This window comes from Lontra canadensis, unplaced genomic scaffold, assembly GCF_010015895.1.
Source record: "Lontra canadensis isolate GAN:19392208 unplaced genomic scaffold, GSC_riverotter_1.0 scaffold35, whole genome shotgun sequence".
NCBI classification, from domain to species: Eukaryota; Metazoa; Chordata; class Mammalia; order Carnivora; family Mustelidae; genus Lontra; species Lontra canadensis.
In genome coordinates, this window is record NW_022631029.1 from 5,921,517 (window position 1) to 5,938,424 (window position 16,908).

General features: G+C 56.4%; 1 protein-coding gene across 2 annotated transcripts in view; it reads right to left on the minus strand.

The window, feature by feature from the left end:
* Window positions 1–16,908, minus strand: part of CCDC12 (coiled-coil domain containing 12) — a 52,915-nt gene that overhangs the window by 18,594 nt on the left and 17,413 nt on the right. For both annotated transcript variants that reach the window (XM_032867878.1, XM_032867877.1), the window contains exon 3: window positions 400–467. In XM_032867878.1, the coding sequence (XP_032723769.1) occupies window positions 400–467 (68 nt within the window). The remainder of the gene's footprint in view (window positions 1–399; window positions 468–16,908) is intronic.

Consider the following 16,908-nt stretch of genomic DNA (forward strand, 5'->3'; position numbering starts at 1 on the left):
CACACAGAGGGCACCTTCAGGAGACTCCGAAGGGCCAGAGGGGTTACAGGGAACCGGAAGGGGCTGGATGAGGCCGGGTAGCCCCGGCAAAGCGAACACGCCAGGCACGGTTTGGACCTGATTCTGCAGGTGCTGGGGAACACGCCAGGCCTGTGGTCTGGAGAGGAGAGAGAAACCTTAACGAGGGTTGGGAAGAATCAGCGGGTGGCCACGTAAAAGCCGGCTGGCCAGTGGGGGAAAGGGAGCAAAGCCTCCGTCTGGGGGGAAGGGCGAACTTTTCAGACCTGCACAAGGCAGCCAAGGGGCGGTGGGGAGCGGAGGGGCGCGGGGGCACAGGGCACAGTGGTAGAGACTGTCAGCAACAAGGTGGGATGACATGGAGCTGCACATGGGCCTCACCTGTGCTTCTCGCCTTCCTCCTCCCCTTCTCTGAGCTGCTTGGTTTTGGGCTCCCCGTCTTCCTTGTCCTGCAAAGGAAGGGAGAAAACCACTTGCTCAGATGGGCGCTTTTCCCCAGTCCTTGATGCCCAGGGAGCTGGGGAAGAACGGACTGGTACAGGGACTGAGCTCTGCCCTGCGCTCCCGAGAGGCTCAGCAGCCTCTCACCCTGGCAAGGAGCAGCTTGGTGTCGCAGCCCCCGACAGCCCCCGAGTGGCACACAGCACCAGAGCCTCACTGCCCAGCCTTCAACTCCTCCCCTGCCCCCCCACCCACCGTCCACAAAACTTAGCAACCAGTGACCCCAGCCCGGACCGGGCACATGGTGTCCCCCAGAGAACACATGCAGGAGGAGCTAGGTTTGAGTAGTGAGAAATGCAGGTGGTTGGCGACCCCCGGGGTGGGTCTGGATAGAGCTGCCCGCTGAACTGAGAAAGGCAGTCGAGCTGGGAAGGGCAGTCACCAGTGACCAGGGTGGGGCAAGAGCTTGGGCCTCCAGGGCTCCCTTCCAGGCCAGCAGACTGGTGTTCCTCCAGGAACAACTATTTCCTTACCTTAAGGGGAAACTAACTCCCAACTACAACCAGGCTTAGAATAAGACTCCTGCCGTGTATTCAGGGGATGGAGGGAAGGAGAACTAGTTTCAAGTTTTTATGGGAAAAATGTCTTATTTTTTTGTTGTTGTTTTGGCTTTTTTTTTTTTTTTTTTTTGGCCTTCCTTTTGCCCCCCCCCCCCCCCCGTCTCTTGGTAAGTCTCAAACCTGACACAGCATACTCATTCTCTAGGGGACACCAGGGGCCACAACAGAGGACAGCACCATGCAGCTTCCAGCTACAGAATCAAGTGTCTCCCTGGGCTTTCTCCCTAACTCCGTAAGATCAGACTGCCCTGGGCACAGACAGACATGCAGGGTGTGCGCCCAGGTCTGTGCTCAAATGCATGACCGTATTCTCAGTGCACATGCTGGGGCACTCCAGGGTCCCCGTGCCTGCCAGGACTGGCCCTCCAGTTGGGGGGGGGTGTCACCGTGCACTTCATTACTGGCAGCAGCGTGCCTTTGACCATCCCTCTGGAACAGCGTTCTGAGACATCAGTAAGGCACTGCCATAAGGAGGCCACTTTGATGTAAGCAAGAGCTAGAGGGGTGCCTGGCAGGCTTGGCTGGAGGGACACACAACTCCTGATTTTGGGGTATAGACTTCATGTTGGGTGCAGAGGTTACCAAAAAAAGGGGGGGGGGAGGAACTAAAAAAAAAATTGCCATTTGCAAAATGGAACTAGATGGAACTAGAGAGTATAATGCTAAGAAAAATAAGCCCAATAGAAAAAGACAAATACCATGATTTCACTCCTATGTGGAATTTAAGAAACAAAACAGATGAACATAGTGGACAGGAAAGAAGAAATAAAATAAGATAAAATCAGAGAGGGAGACACACCATAAGAAACTTTAAAAAAAGAAGAATATATATTTTTAAAGATTTTATTTATTTTTTATTTGACAGGCAGAGATCACAAGTAGGCAGAGAGGCAGGCAGAGAGAGAGGAGGAAGCAGGCTCCCCACTGAGGAGAGAGCCCAACGTGGGGCTCGATCCCAGGACCCCGGGATCATGACCCGAGCCGAAGGCAGAGGCCTCAACCCACTGAGCCACCCAGGCGCCCTCCCCCCCCAAAAACAATATTTGACAGAGAGAGAGCACAAGCAAGGGGAGCAACTGGCAGAGGGACAGGGAGAAGCAGGTTCCCCAAAGGAGGAGGGAGCCTAATGTGGGGCTCGATCCCAGGACCGCAGGATCATGACCTGAGCCAAAGGCAGTTGCTTAACCAACTGAGCCACCCAGATGCCCCAACATGAGAGACTCTTAGCTCTAGGAAACGAACTGAAGGCTGCTAGAGGGGAGGTGGGTGGGGGACGGGGTAACTGGGTGAGGGGCATTAAGGATGGCATGGGATGTAATGTGCACTGGGTGTTTTAGGCAACTGACGAATCACTAAATTCTACCCCTGCAACTAATAATACAATATATGTTACCTAAATGGAATTTAAATAAAAATTTAGAAAAGAGCTAGAACAGACATATAAATTTTAAGTGAAACATCTACGTGTGCTGTGCTAACTCTCCTTGAACTTTGCTCGTGCCACTGACAGCAGCCTCCCTGAGAGCGGCATCTGCTCCATGAATCCCTCCCCAACAGTGATCGCCACGGAGACCTGAGAACAACAAGACCCCACCATTCCTAGGCCTCACGCTTACAGGGAAGGAGAGCCCGGAAACCAGCCTGGAGGCTTTTGGCCCAGAGAAACGCTTTTATGATGTGCATGGATCAAGATAAGCCCTTGCTCTTTCAGCCCCGAGCAGCCTAGTCTCAGAGATGAAGAAGCCGAAAGAGTGACCGCAGCCACATGAGAGGTCGATGTGGTTCTGCAGGGTGGGGTGGGAGGGATGGGCAGAATGTGGGGGTGACTGGAGTAGGACAGGCTTCCTGGATGGGGGCGCAGCTGGAGCATAGGAGGGTGTGCTGTGCAGAACATCCAGGTGGCTGGAGAAGCAGGCCTTGGTGAAGGTAAATGCTGGCCAGGCTGGCGAGGCAGGTGGGGCCGGTCACAGAGGGCTCTGGCCAGTGTCCTAAGTAAGGCAGTAGGAGCCAGAGGAAAGGCTGGGGGAGCTGTTGGCAGAAGGACCTTTCCTAAGAGCCTGGCCACCACGCTGGACAAGCAAGCCCTGGGCAGAGAGGCTCTCAGATAGCGATGGCCGAAGAGGGAAGGGAGGACAGAGTACAGATTTTTTTAAAGATTTTATTGATTTATTTGACAGAGAGAAAGAGAGTACACAAAGTAGGCAGAGAGGCAGGCAGAGAGAAAGAGGAAGAAAGCAGGCTTCCCACTGAGCAGGGAGCCTGATGTGGGGCTCAATCCCAGGACCCTGGCATCATGACCTGACTACAAAGCAGACACTTAACCGACTGAGCCACCCAGGTGCCCACAAAGTACAAATTCTTAAATGAGAAACAAGCTAGGGTTCTCTGTGTGGCCTCCAGGGTTGTGGGGGCCTGGGCAGGACCTTCCAATGGGTGCACGCACCCCTCTCCATGATGAAATGCCAGCAGATTAAGCAAGCCGTAAGCCTGGACAGTCAAAAAAAAAAAAAATGTTCCTTTCTAACTGCCCATGAGCAGACTCCCCAACGGCCTCCTCCCCCTGGTGAGTAAGGACAGAGATGGAAGGGCAGAGAAAAAAGGCTCAGCTTTCCCCCCGTGCGGGCTGGTAGGCAACCCCACGGGAAGGCATCTTTCCATGGGGCTCGGTTAACCTGGACCAGCTGGCAGAGGAGGGTGGGGACGACGGCATCGGCCTCTGGGAACCAGTCCTCGGCAAACACTGTGCCCCTTCTCCGCAGCCACCGTAGCCACCACAGTCCTGGAGTCCCAGAGATACTCAAGTGCCGTGGCGCAGGCTGGTTATTCATTAATGAATGAGAAAACATGCACCCATCTCTGTGACATTTTTAAAAAATGCCCAGCTGTCCAGTGGGTGGGCTGCACCATTAAGTGCCCGCAGCGTGAGGTTAAGGACGGCCCCGGCCTGGGCTGCTGGAGGAAGAACAGAGACGCGTGTGGGGCAGGAGCAGGGTAACCTGCAAAAGGCCGCAGAAATGCGAGCCCGAGGCGCGCTCCCGTCTTCACACTCCCCAGCAACTCGGGACAGCGAGCGTTCGTGAGCAGGGAAACAGCTTCTGGGTGATCCTGGCCTCGGTCCCCAGGCAGGGCATTCACTACCTGGGATAGAGGCAGGAGGTAGAGACGACCCTCACGGCCCACCCCAGCCTAAGAGACTCAAAGGGCCCCCAGGGCTGTCTCCCAAGTCTTCAGTTCAATGCACGGGGAGCCTGGCGCATGGCCATCAGGGAAAGGGAAAAGATTCGCCTGAGGACACAGAGCCTGTCCCTGGCGGCTAAGGTCTGGATCAAAGTCTTTCCGACCCTGGCCCTGCGTTCTCACCACGGAGACAAATGAGAGATAGTGGAAGAGCGGCACTCAGTTTCTAAAAATATCTCTGACCCCAGCCACCTCTCCCCTACTCCCCCGCCGTTCAGGTTCAGCCCTGGTTCAGCCCTGATTCTGACCGGCTACAGCCAGCCCAAGTCCAGGTTCAGGCTGTGGGGCGCACCCTCCGAGGGCAGGCGGGGCCTGAGGGGCACAGCATCCCCCCGAAATCTGGAGACACCCCATCTACCCCAAGACAATTAAATCTGACTCACTGCTTAACCCCTCCCCACACACACCCTTCCCCAAATCTCCCACCTTTCTCCCTCTTTCCCAGTCTCTGTTCTCTGGTTCTTGCCACAGGCACCTGTGCAACCCAGCCCACAGCTCTCTCTCCCCTGCCTCCCAACCATGCCAGCCTGCCAGTCTGCTGCCCCACTACGCCAGAGAACACAGCTTCCTGGGGCACTTCCCTGCTTTTCCCCTTCCACATCCCCGAAGTCTGTCTCCACTTTCCCATTTGTCCCAGATGCGGGTCGTATCACACCACTCCTCTGCTCCAAGTTCTTGCTGGCTCCCCAGGCTCTCAGGACAACAGCCATTCTCCTCCAGGAGCAGCCTCATAAGGCCCCAACACTCGCCCTACAGCCCACTCACACTCGCCCCTGTCCAGAACACCCAGCCCTTACAGCCACTGTCTCTCAAATCCTGACATGCCCACTCTCATAACCCCTAAGAGAACCCACCCTCTGACCAATTCTGGAGGTCAGCTCAAAAGCCACCTCCTCCAGGCAGCCTCCTGAGGTTCCCCGACAATATGCGAGTCACTCCTCTGGGCCCAGGCATGTAGTCATTCCTGTTCCTATCCAGGCCTCCCTCAAGTCCTTCATATCTTCCTCAGGTATGGGGGCATCTCCTGGAGCTCCTCCTGGCCTGGATTAGACAACCGTCATCAACCGTCTGCTAATTTAACTACTCTTTCCACTAACTCCAGAAGAGCCAAACTCTTGGAAACAGTGGTGGCGGAGGTCAGGAAAGCCACATCCTGGACTAGGGTCCTCTTGCCTGTTCCTGGAAATGCCTCCCTCAGCCTGCAGGGGGAAGGGGTCTCTGATGCAAGACTTAAGGGGCCTCAGAACAACCCCGTCCCTAAACAGAGACCAACGGAGCTGTTTCATACTGTTTGAAATCCTTCTGCCAAGAAACCATATTTCTGCAAATAAAATAAGGGTTGTGCAAGATCGGTATTACTTCTTCCTTAAATCTATGATAAGACTTCAGTGAAGCCATCTTGGCCCAAAGTTTTCTTTGTGAGAGTTTAGATATGGGGCTCTATAGATTTTCTATTTCTTCCCATGTCAGTCTCATTAATTTGCATGTTTCAAGGAGTGTCCATTTCACCTAAGTTACTGAATGGGTTGGCATAAAACAGCTTACAATAGTCTCTTATTTATTCTCTTCAACGTTTGTAGGATCTGTAATGATATCCATTGACGCTGACAACCTCTGCCTTTTCTCTTTCTCTATTAGACCAGCTGGAGGAGCACCTGGCTGGCTCAGTCAGCAGAGAGTGCAACTCCTAATCTCAGGGTCATGAGTTCAAGTCCCACATTGGGCGCAGAGCTTACTTAAAAAAATAACAGCTGGAGGTTCATCAGTTCTGGGACCTTCTAGACTTGGTGTTTTAACAATGTGTTTGCTCCCCAGTCCCCTCCCAGAAGAAGCCCTCATGAACTGAGTACCGCCGCAGGGAATGGGAGGAGCACCTGAATCCACATTTGCTGCCTGAACCCCAACAGAAACTCAATCAACCACCAGAAATGCAGAAAAGTGGGGGGGAGAAGGGAAGTTGCTGCCTCTCCTCCTCCTGCCATCCCCAACCAGGCAAAGACTGGGGTCCCTCTTCCCTTGTAACTGCTCCCCTTTGTGTGCTGGGTCAGCAGCCCTGGGCACAAAGATAAAGGAAACAAGAATGCTATCCTCAAGAATCTCAATTCTACTCAAAGGAACAGACTCAGAAACCGTAACTCTGCATGGTAAGGAAGACTTTATTCCGTGTCTGTATACCTAGGGAACTGGCAAGGGACAGGGGTTGTCAGAGAAGGAGGTAACCCTAAAACTCAGCTCTGCATGTCCAATGGGAGGTTTCCAAGCAGCTGAAGAATGGTAACTGCCTGGGAAAGCCATGAGGCCAGAGTAAGGGCACTGTCCAGACCTGCGGGGCCATCCCACATGGCTGGCTCAGCCAGGACTAGGGGAGGTCAAGGCTGGAGGGGGCTGACAAGGCCTTCCTCCAGGGCTGTGGGTGGACTTAGCCGGGCCAAGCCCCACACTCGCAAAGGGCTCTGTGGCAGGCTGGAAGGGGAGTCATGGGAGACGATGGGGAGACCAGAAGCCAGGTGAGACGGTGCACTCCTGGGCTGCACCTGTCCCAGCAGCTGCTGGTTCAGAGTAAATGAGGGCTGGGAACTGCCAACAGCAGCAGTGCTGAAGGAGGAGCTCTCGAGCTGAGGAGACAAGGAACGAGCCCCTCTCTCATCCCAAGAGGAGTTGCTGCCTAGGGTTCTTCCTTCCAGAAGAGAAAGAAGGAAGCAGGAAAGGGTTCATAGAGAGACATTCCAATCTGTGAACTAGGTCCCCCTATCACGAGCCCATAACTGAAGCAGCTGGAGACCCAACAGGACTCGCAGGTACAGAAACCCTTTCTGATGGCCAGCCCAACAGGCCTCATTAGCTCTGGGGATGCCTGGGGAGCTGTTCATGGTAAGGCCCTTCTGCTCAATAGTCCAAGAAAGAATAAGGCCCCTTGAGAAGAGGGGAAACCAGCCCCAGCTTGAGCCTTTCCGGTTGATTTGGGCCCAGGGTGGGGAAAAGTCAAGGCGAGATAGGCACAGGAAGGGGGTGAGGGGGACAGGAAGGGACTGATGCCGCTGAGGGCCAACCTGGCAGGTTGCACAATCTCACCCTGCGCCCATCCTCAGAGCCAGAGCAGCCCTCCGTCGGGTGGAGGGACTTCCTGTCGGGTGCGGTGACGACAGGTGCTGTGCTCCGAGGGCACTCAGGGGCAGGGCAGGCACCCAGAGTCTGACTCACCCTGAAGATGCGGTGATAAGCCCCGGGCTGAATGCCACTGCCCAGTCCTCCACTGCCCCGAGACAGGGGAAAGGGTGGGAGGGAGGCTCTGAGTCTCTTGGGCAAGCAAGAATCCCAGCAGGGCCCCCTGACTCGGGGTCCCCAGAACTTGGTTTCCTGCAGGGACTACCCGGCCTCTATGTCCACTCTGCTCAGCGGGGGGGGGGCCTCAAGGGCAGGTCCCTGCCTTACCTGCCTGTACCCACAAGTCGGACCCCACCTACAACAGGTGCAGTGGTGGAGCTCACAGGCTCTGGGCCGGACCCTGCCTGACAAAGCCCAGCTCCATTTCGACCTGCCGTGTGACCCTGGGCGAGTTACTTAACCTGTCTGGCCTTGGTTTCCTCTTCTATGAAAACAGACACTGTCACACTTGTATCTCCACACTGCCACAAGGGAGGACTGGCCAGGGAGGAAGAAGAGCCTGCAGCCCGAGTGGACAAGGCCGCAGCCCCTGAAGGGCAGGGGGAGTGGGGCCAGGGCAGGAAGGGCAGGGCTGTGGAGAAACCGCAGGGCGGCAGGCCCAGACCGCCTGCATCTGACAGGTCAAGAGAAGCTTTCACTCTCATCAGTCCTGAGAGCGGACAAGCGGGATAGCAACATCTGCTTCACCGACACGTCAGACGATGGGTCTGACCCTCTGTGCTGGGGGACAGATCTTTTGACTCTGCAGTCAGCGCGGCGCCCAGAACCCGATACGGAGAGTCCAGCAGGGAGGGTGGGGACCGACATCTGAGAGTGGAGAGTCACTGCTCTCCTGTGGGCCCAGGGAACAGTAAGGACGCTGGAGATAAGGCCTGCAGATAAGGGCTGGAACCAGGCCCGTGGTGCTGCGACAGAACGAGGGGGTGCCTGAGGGCTCTGGGGGACAGGGAGGAGTCAGACAATTACCCCTAGGTTCTTACCGGGACTCAGAGGGAGAAGAAGGTGCCTATGGCCACAAAGGTGGCAGTGCCCAGGGGACAGAGAGCAAGGGCACAGCAGCTATGGGCGGACCAGGCTCTGGCGGAGGCCGGGGCAGACACAGGCTGGGGTCCAGCCAGGTGTCCCCAGCAGCAGAGAAGAGGGCCCGCTCCTCCGCAGAGGTGGGGCCAGCCCCACCACCAAGGCCCCATTACCCGGCCTGGCCCCAGGATGGTGGCTGACGCCCTTCATGGGGCAGAGGAGTTGCAGGGGCTGGCCCTAAGCCAAGTCTGTGCTATTCTTGCCACAACGCAGCTGGGGCCCGGGTTGTGTTCAAAGCAGGCGGCAGACAAGCCCGCCAGCAGATTACTGGTTAACCAATATTGACTGGCTCCCATGCTAGGGACCCCGTATCTGGTCCTGAGCAGGAAAAAGAACAAAAAGAGAGGGCACCTAGTGTTCACACACCTGGGGTGGGGGGCACTTTTAGCCTGGGTCCATGGATTGGATCCCAGAGGTGAACGTCACACACACACACATACACACACGCACAGGCCAGGTATGAAAGGCTCATTTTCCTGGAGTACGAATCCACAGAGCTTCAGATCCTCAAGGGGGTAGCACCCCGGAGGAGGAAAGGGAAGGGCTCAGCAGCATGGCGGTGGCATGAGGGTGCAGCAGGGGGTGTTTGGGGGGCTCGGGAGGTTATCTGGGGAGGCCCTCCAAAGGAGTGCCACCTTTCCTGCACCTTCAGGAGTGGGGGGAAGGGGAGGGCAGTAGATGGAACAAGTAGCCCCAGGAAGTACAGAGGCTGGGGAGGGCCCCCACCCCCAATCCCCAGCAGGAAAAAAAGCCCTTGAAAGGTCATGCGGAGCACAGGGCAGGGACCAGTGCCCCCCCTTTCCCTCACACACAGCCAGTCTGGACCGGTTCTTCTGGGCTGCCAGCAAGGCTCCAAGCTCCACAGGACCCTCCCTGTAGGGGATGCTGTGGGCCGAGCACAGCCAGGAGCAGGCCCGGCCAGCACAGACCTGGCACAGACTGCAGCTTACCAGAGCTGGCACCCAGGGCAAACCACAGGACCTCTCTGTTCCCTCCCCTGGGGAGCAGGTAGTGCTACTTCCGTGGGGACACTGAGGGTAGGGAACCTGGGTCCACCTTCGGGTGCGGGGCCGTGTGTGACACCCAGGGTGGGAGACAGCCTGCTGGCATCCTGGGGGCCTGACCTGAACCCCGCCCCTCGCCACACAACCCTGGAGAACAAGCTGGTCTGTTTTCAGCTCCCGACCCCCTGCTCTGCCTGAACCCCCACAAACAAATAAACAAAGTGGATAGCCAGTTGAGTTCTAGGAACCAAAACAGACCTAACAGGGACCCAGGACCCAAGGCCCAGGGCCCAGGGCCCAGATCCAGGCTGGAAAGCAAAGGACAGACTACCGTCAGCCCCACCCACAGAGAAAATGCTCCCCGCCTAACACGGTACAAGGTAGCGGCCTGGGAACGGAAGGCATCATCCTTTTCCAACAGTGCTGCTTTATCTTTGCTAAGTTTCTGTAGATGACAAACATGCAATTTTTAAAACTGAGGCTCAACTTAAGAGTGACCTGTCGATTCCCTGGGAGGGGAAGGGACAAGGGCCCCAGGCTGGAAGCACGGGGACCATGTGTGCAAGGCTTCCCCACTGAAGCCTTCATTCTGCACACGCCACTACCCTACAAGGAGGCGGCCGGCACTGTGGCCTGAAGGTCACCCCCATGTTCCACAGAAGGGTTTTCTTCCCGGGCAGCCCCTCCATCAAGAAGTGTCCCAGGCGTTCAATTTCACCTGGACGTGCCCCCGTGAGATTCTTTTTGTCATCTGTCTGCCCTCCTCGACTGGAGGCTCTGAGAGGCCTGTCCGTCGCTGCCCCCCAGCACCTGGAAGCCAACAGCAGCTATATTACCAGCAAAGGAGAGAAGGGGCAACCCAGGGGAGGCAGGACACACGTCTACTTCTTCCCCTGAGAGACAAGACTCTCCTCCCAACGACGGCATCCATCAGGCATCACGAGGCCTGCCTCCTAGACGCAAGGACTGAGGCTCGGGGGCACCTAAATCACATCTGTGCATGTCAGAGCCCTAGCCTTCCCACCGGTTTGGGGACCCAGCCGACAGAAGCCCGTCCAGTTCCCTGCAGCGACACACACAGTTCTTTCTACCACATCATCTGCGTGTTTCCCACTGAGATGTCTGTTCTGTGCCCCCCACCACCCCCCAGCAAGCAACTGCATCTGTTTCTTTCCTGTAGACTGAGGGCAAAAAACTCAACCGTGCCCGCTTCTCAGGGGCGTGGTAGGGCCGTCAACTCAGAAGACTTCCCAGTAGAAGGGGAGCCCTGGGGAGGGCTGGCCCCCACTGTTGTTCATCCCTGCTCTGCTGTATTTCTTATAATAACAGCCCCCGTAATAGTACGCCAGGCAATTGCTTATCCAATTAATTGAAGTAATCATTACTTAACTAGCGATCATAAAAATCTAGGGGCACCTGGGTGGCCCAGTCGGTCAAGCGTCTGCCTTTGGCTCAGATCATGATCTCAGGGTCCTGGGAGCCCCGTGTCTCACATCGGCTCCCTGCTCAACGGGGACTCTGTTTCTCCCTCTCCCTCTGTCCCTCCTCGCTCATGCTCACATTCTCTTTCAAATCAAATAAAATTTTTTAAAAATCGAATAAGGTCAGCACTGCTTTCCTTCTTTCACACGTTAGAAAAACGGAAGTCTAGTGCAAGTAAGTTGCCCACCCAGAGTCACACAGCTTGGGCTGCCAGAGTCCAAAGGACAGGGTGGGCGTCAAGCCCAGGCTGCCTGCTCCCTGTAGAAGCCAGCCCTCTGCTCCAGCCACACTCCCACCTCAAACACACACGGCATCTCACTGGTGTCTAACAGCCCGTCAGCTTCAGCATCACACCCCCCTCACATCTCCTCCTGGTGCCATTTCAGAGAGACATGACCAAACCATCAGGAGCCTGATATGACCATTCCTGGGGCAGGAACTGCAAACCCACAAAAGCACAAGGAGAAACAGAATGATGCACGGAGAGGTGTTCACAGCTGTGTCTCTCCTAACAGGGAGAACTGGAACTGCGAGGTGAGTCCGACCCACTTGTGCACCTGGCCTGTGCAGTCACGGAAATGACACCACGACACAGAACACTGAGGACTGTGAGAGGCGCGGAGCCCACGCACACAGCCATGAGCCGAATGGTGGCAACATGACACATACATGGCCCAAGCCTTCATGGGCTCACACATGACTGTGGGTAGTATTTTTTTATTTCCTTTCATTCTGCTGTCAAAATGATTTAATAACAAAATGATCTAAGAACAAAAGCAGGCAGAGGAACCCAGCTGCCTGTGGCTCACGGTCTTGACTACTCACGCCCTAAACAGCCTCTCCTGACCTTCACCTGGCTCCACGGGAAAGCAGGAAGCCACAGCTAGTCCTCGTGGCCTGACACAGCCCAAGCAATGTTTAGTGACCTTTCTCGAGCTTAAAAACACTCAAAACCCAAAGGACCAGCATGCTGCAGGGAGGTGGGAGGGAGAGACAGGCCTGCACGCACCCCTCTGCAGCCCGGGACTCGGCCCAGCAGCCAAACCAGCAGCAGCACTGGAAGCCGGCCCTCCAAGCAGGCCAGACGGCTCCCCTGTTTGGGACAGAAATTTCAGTTAAGAAACGAACTGATGGTGAACGATGAGGTTACCTCCCCACTCTCTCACCCTGCCCCACCATTTCCCGTTTTTTTGAGGGGGAAAGCGCCTCTCTGCCACAAAGCAGAACTCGCAACCACCAGGGCTTCCTCACCATGGTAAGGCTCACAGCTGGAGCAAGAGCAAGCGAGTCACAAAGGCCAACAGTAAGGCCCGGGAAGCTCAGAAACTCCCTGTCCTGGTAGGAGACAGCCCTGTGTGGTGCTGGGGGCCTGGCCTGGAACCCCTCTTCCATGGCCCGATGCGGACAGCTAGAGTCAGGAAGCACCGCGTGGGGGCCCAGCTGGCCAGTTCTGGGGAACGGAACAGCCACCCAGAGTCTCTGGTCCTGAGGACACGTGGCTGGTGTCGTGACCCTCACCAGATCCATCCTCTGCATGTGAACCCTGGATGGTGGACGGGATTCTCAGCCTAAGCCCAGGAGGGAAGAGGGAACCTATCTATAGTGTGTTCACCATGCTTGCATCCAAGGGAAACAGCAAGCAAGGGCCTGAATACCCCAGGGAGTGCCCCTGAAAATCACACCCCTCTCCTCCCCATACCAGGCCCACACGCCCGTTCACACCAGGCCCACGCGCCCATTCACACCAAGCCCATGTGCCAGTTCACACCTGTGCTGGGTCCAAAGGCCGTTCCCTGAGAGCCGCCAACAGGACCACATCAGGGCTCCCGTTATCCACATGACACCACTGGCTTCCTCCAAGCCTGTGACCGACAAGGCGTGCAGCTCTTTGCCATGTGGGCAGGTGTCAAAGCGCCCCCAGTCCGTACCCGAACAACTGATTTCGGAGACTTCACAGTCTCGAAAGACTGAACACCCAGTCAAGTTCATCTCGCTGGGTCTGGCTGCAGACTACAGACTTTTAAGGAAAGGCAAGTCGGCTGCTCCTGGAGAAAAATCTCATCCCAGACAACTCTCAAATCCACATGTGTCCAGTTGCTTCATTCTTCATTCAAATATCGTCACCAGGTGGCAGAAAAGTGATGAAGCCATGACTGTGGCCTTCAGGGCAGATGAGAGGGGAAGAAGACAGGTGAACTGACAGTCACCACACGGTATGCCCCAAGGAAGCACCGTGGCTTCCTGGTGCTGTGGGAATGGCCGGTGACTAAAGGCTGATAAGATGAAACCTTACTCACCTGGAAAAAGTATGGCCTGTCCAGGGAGGGCAGAGCGGGCAGGGTAGTGGGGCTAGAGTCACTGGGAGGAGCAGGTGTAGGGAGCCTGAGATCTGTGTCCTGCAGAGAGGGAAGGAGGAGCCCACGGGGGAAGGCTTGCCCCAGGCGCCACCGACTTCACCCACAGCTCTGAGAAGTTGGCAAAACCCAGAGGACAGACAGGGAGGGGGCAACAAAGGGACTAGAGTGTTATTTGTAAAGAGCATGAGGAAAGGACCAGGATGGGAAGGGCAAGGGTCACCGGTCAAAGCCAGGGATAAACGAGTGGGATATGGGTCAAGAGAGCCACTTTCTCAGTCCCGGGACGGCAGATGGCAGCTGTTTTGAGTCTGTGCAGAGGGACAGCTCCCCGCACCGCCCCCCCACTCCCCACCCGCCCATGGTGCTCATGGAAGGGAGCCCGCACCCTTCCCTCCCACGCACACAGGGCCCCTCCCCACCCCCAGCCTCAGAGGGGGCTGGTATTTTTGTCCCAGCAGCACAATGACGTTCTGAACCACTAAGGGACATTCTCAATGGCCCACAGCTGATAAGAGATAGGTCAGCACCGAGAGGTTTTCTGATTGCATCATGCTTCCAAAACTCTTTCAAAGAAGGTTTGGGTGTGTGTTCTGTACAAGAGCCAGAGAAGCGCCACCTCATCCATTCTTACCAAATGAGAAAAGAAAGAAAACCACAAACTGTCAGGGCTGCAAAGGCCTCCGATAACATCTGGGACGGGATGAACGAGATCCAGTGGACCACGGAACGTGTTATAAATAGAAGTTACCAAATCAGAATCTTGCAGGCCAAGACCTGGAAGCCTGAATGTTCTCAGAGCCTGCCTGCCCCGGGGTCACGCTTCCACCACACCGTCCAACTGAGGCTGAGTCAGACCACATCCCTTCCCTTACAGAGGCTGACCCAGGGGAGGAAGGGACCTGGACGAGGCCACACCAAGCTGCCTGAGGGCTCCTGTGGCGACCAGGGAGGGCTCTGGACACAGCACAGGCAGAGGACAGGAAGAAACACAGAGAAAGCACTCACACAAGGGAAACATCCTGAGGGCAGCAGGAGGTGCAGGGAAAGTGTGCAGGGAGAGAAGTGGAAGAGCTAGTGCCAGACCTTGGGTCTCCTGACTTCAAGCTGGTCGGTCCTGAGGGCCCAGCACTCTGTGGGCCACGGGGGGCCCGCACCCCTCCCTTACTTAGGACGCTCTGACTGAGGCTTGGGGAAGGAAGAGCCAGTTGAAGGGCCCCACACTGGCTTTCCCTGCAGGGTGTGGCAGGGCGGCCAGCAGGCTGGGGGGGCGCGGGGATGCACGTGGGGGGCCAGAATCCAGGAGCACGCTGCAGACTGCAGTGTCAGGCCCGGAGGCAGTAGGGCCTCCTCACTGAACCACTTCTGAGAAATGTGGGGCTTCTTTCTGGCTGCATACCTCCAAGGCTGGCGCTCGCTTGCTCTCTCTTATTTTTAGAGAGGGGGAGGAGAGGGATGGACAGGAAGAGAATCTGAAGCAGGCTCCATGCTCAGTGCAGAGCTCGGCGTGGGGTTCGATCTCATGACCCTGAGATCATGACCCAAGCCGAAATCAAGAGTTGGATGCTAACCACTAAGCAATCCAGGCACCCCTGGTTCTCCTTTTTTTAAACAGACAAACTAACCAACCAACCAAGCAACAAACCAACCAGCCAGAATAGATTTCTGTTGCTTGCAACTAAGTACCCGGGCTACACATGACCTTTTAGAGCAGTAACCTAACAGCAAAGTATGTGGGTATGTTCAGAGCTCAAAGCCATCTTAGGTCCCACAGCTCATGGGATTCACAAGGAGACCCCGGGACGCAAATAGGGCAAAGGTTCTGATGCCCACTTTGCAAACGGAGAAGCCGGGCAAAGGGTGTCAATTGTTCTGTGTACTTGGCCCCGGCATCCCCGCCAAGTCCATCACAAAGGCCAACTGCTCATGCGCCCTGGGGTCCATCTCCCCATCCCTCCACCCCAACGTGGGGTCAAGCATGCCACGTACAGAACCCCAACAGAGGCACCCAGGCTGGAAAAGCAAATGTTTTGGGCATCAATCCAGGCAAGCCCGAGGTTCACAGAGCAAAAAAGCACGCTGAAGCTTCTGGGAGACTAGAAGCTATTTTAACCTCTGATCAGCTGCTTCTCAGAGTGTCACAATCTGGGGACAAGTAAAGGTAAGATAGCTGTCTCCTCTCTGGTGTGATCTACAAGTGATAAAATTCTAATTGAAACCAAATTTAAACTACAAGCCAGAACTGGCACATTTATTTGTGGGAGGAAATACTGCTTAAACAAGGTCTTTTAATCCTCACCTACACATATCTCCTCGAGAAGCCACGTGCACTTTTTTAAACCCCGTGCCAGGCTGAAGGGCTGAGAAGGAGAAGTGCACGAGGAAGCAGCCCCCGTCCTACAGTGGACCTGGGCGACCAGCGTGCTGGGCTATGTGGTGAGGCGGACCTGGGCCACAGTGAGCTTTGCGGGGTCTTACTCTCGTCAGCCACAGGGAGCTGACAAACCAGAGTGGGAGCGGCGTGAGAAGCCCTGCGCGGTGGCCGGCACGGAGTCGGTCCTCAGCGGGCAGGCACCAACCACGGTGAGGACGGTGATGGCAGGGGAGCCCAGTGTGAGGCCTGTGGCCTCAGCGTGAGGCCTGTGACATCCCATCCCCCCAAGCCATGCTCATTCCCCCCACCCCACTGCCAAAAAGGGTCACAGAGCAGATCCCCATGAGCATACCTCTTCCCTTCCCTGCGGTCACCCTGAGCGGCCACCAGCGTCCCCCAGGGGACAGGCCAGCTCCTGCCCTCAGGTAGACCCTACACGCACAGAGAGAATGTGAGTCCAAGTCAGAAAAGCCTAGCCACAGGGTGTGGGGGCCTGGGGGAGCAGAGGGCTTCCTCCCCCCGCCCCGCCTGCTCAGCCCCTGCCCCTCCTCTTCTCCCACGCCTCCAAAGAACTATCACCTTCCATGTCCTACACTCAGTCCCTCCTCCAGGCCCATCAGGTTCAGAACCCCAGACCGGTCGGGCTCCGCCTTGAGAGCTATGCAGTCTGGGCACAGAGCCCGAGTGGGGACATGAGCCAGAAGCTAACCAAGGAGATAAAGTGGGGTCGGTGCATTCACAGCAGGTTCAGAAGCCTCCTTGTCCGTGCAGCGTACCGGGAACTACAGTGTGCAAACGCACCCACTGGCCCTCTCTCAGGACGCTCGCTGTTCTGGGCTGCCCCCCCCAGCGTACAGCAGTGCCCTGTGCTGCAATTACAGCTGGTGGAACGCGGGTCCAGTCTCCCCAGTGGGCCCCGGTCCGCCCTGGCTGACCTCAGTCCCCAAGCCCTTCGCAGGCCCTGGTACAGAGCAGGCACTCAACAGAAGAGTAATGCTGGCTGGTGCACAGGAAGGGCTCGAAAGGCTCAGTCATCTGCTCCTTGGCCCCGAGAACCTAGCGCGCTCTCCCACTCCTGACCAGTCCCAGGCTCCTGGACTCAGGGCAGGAAAGTTCTGCTCTCATCTGATGGC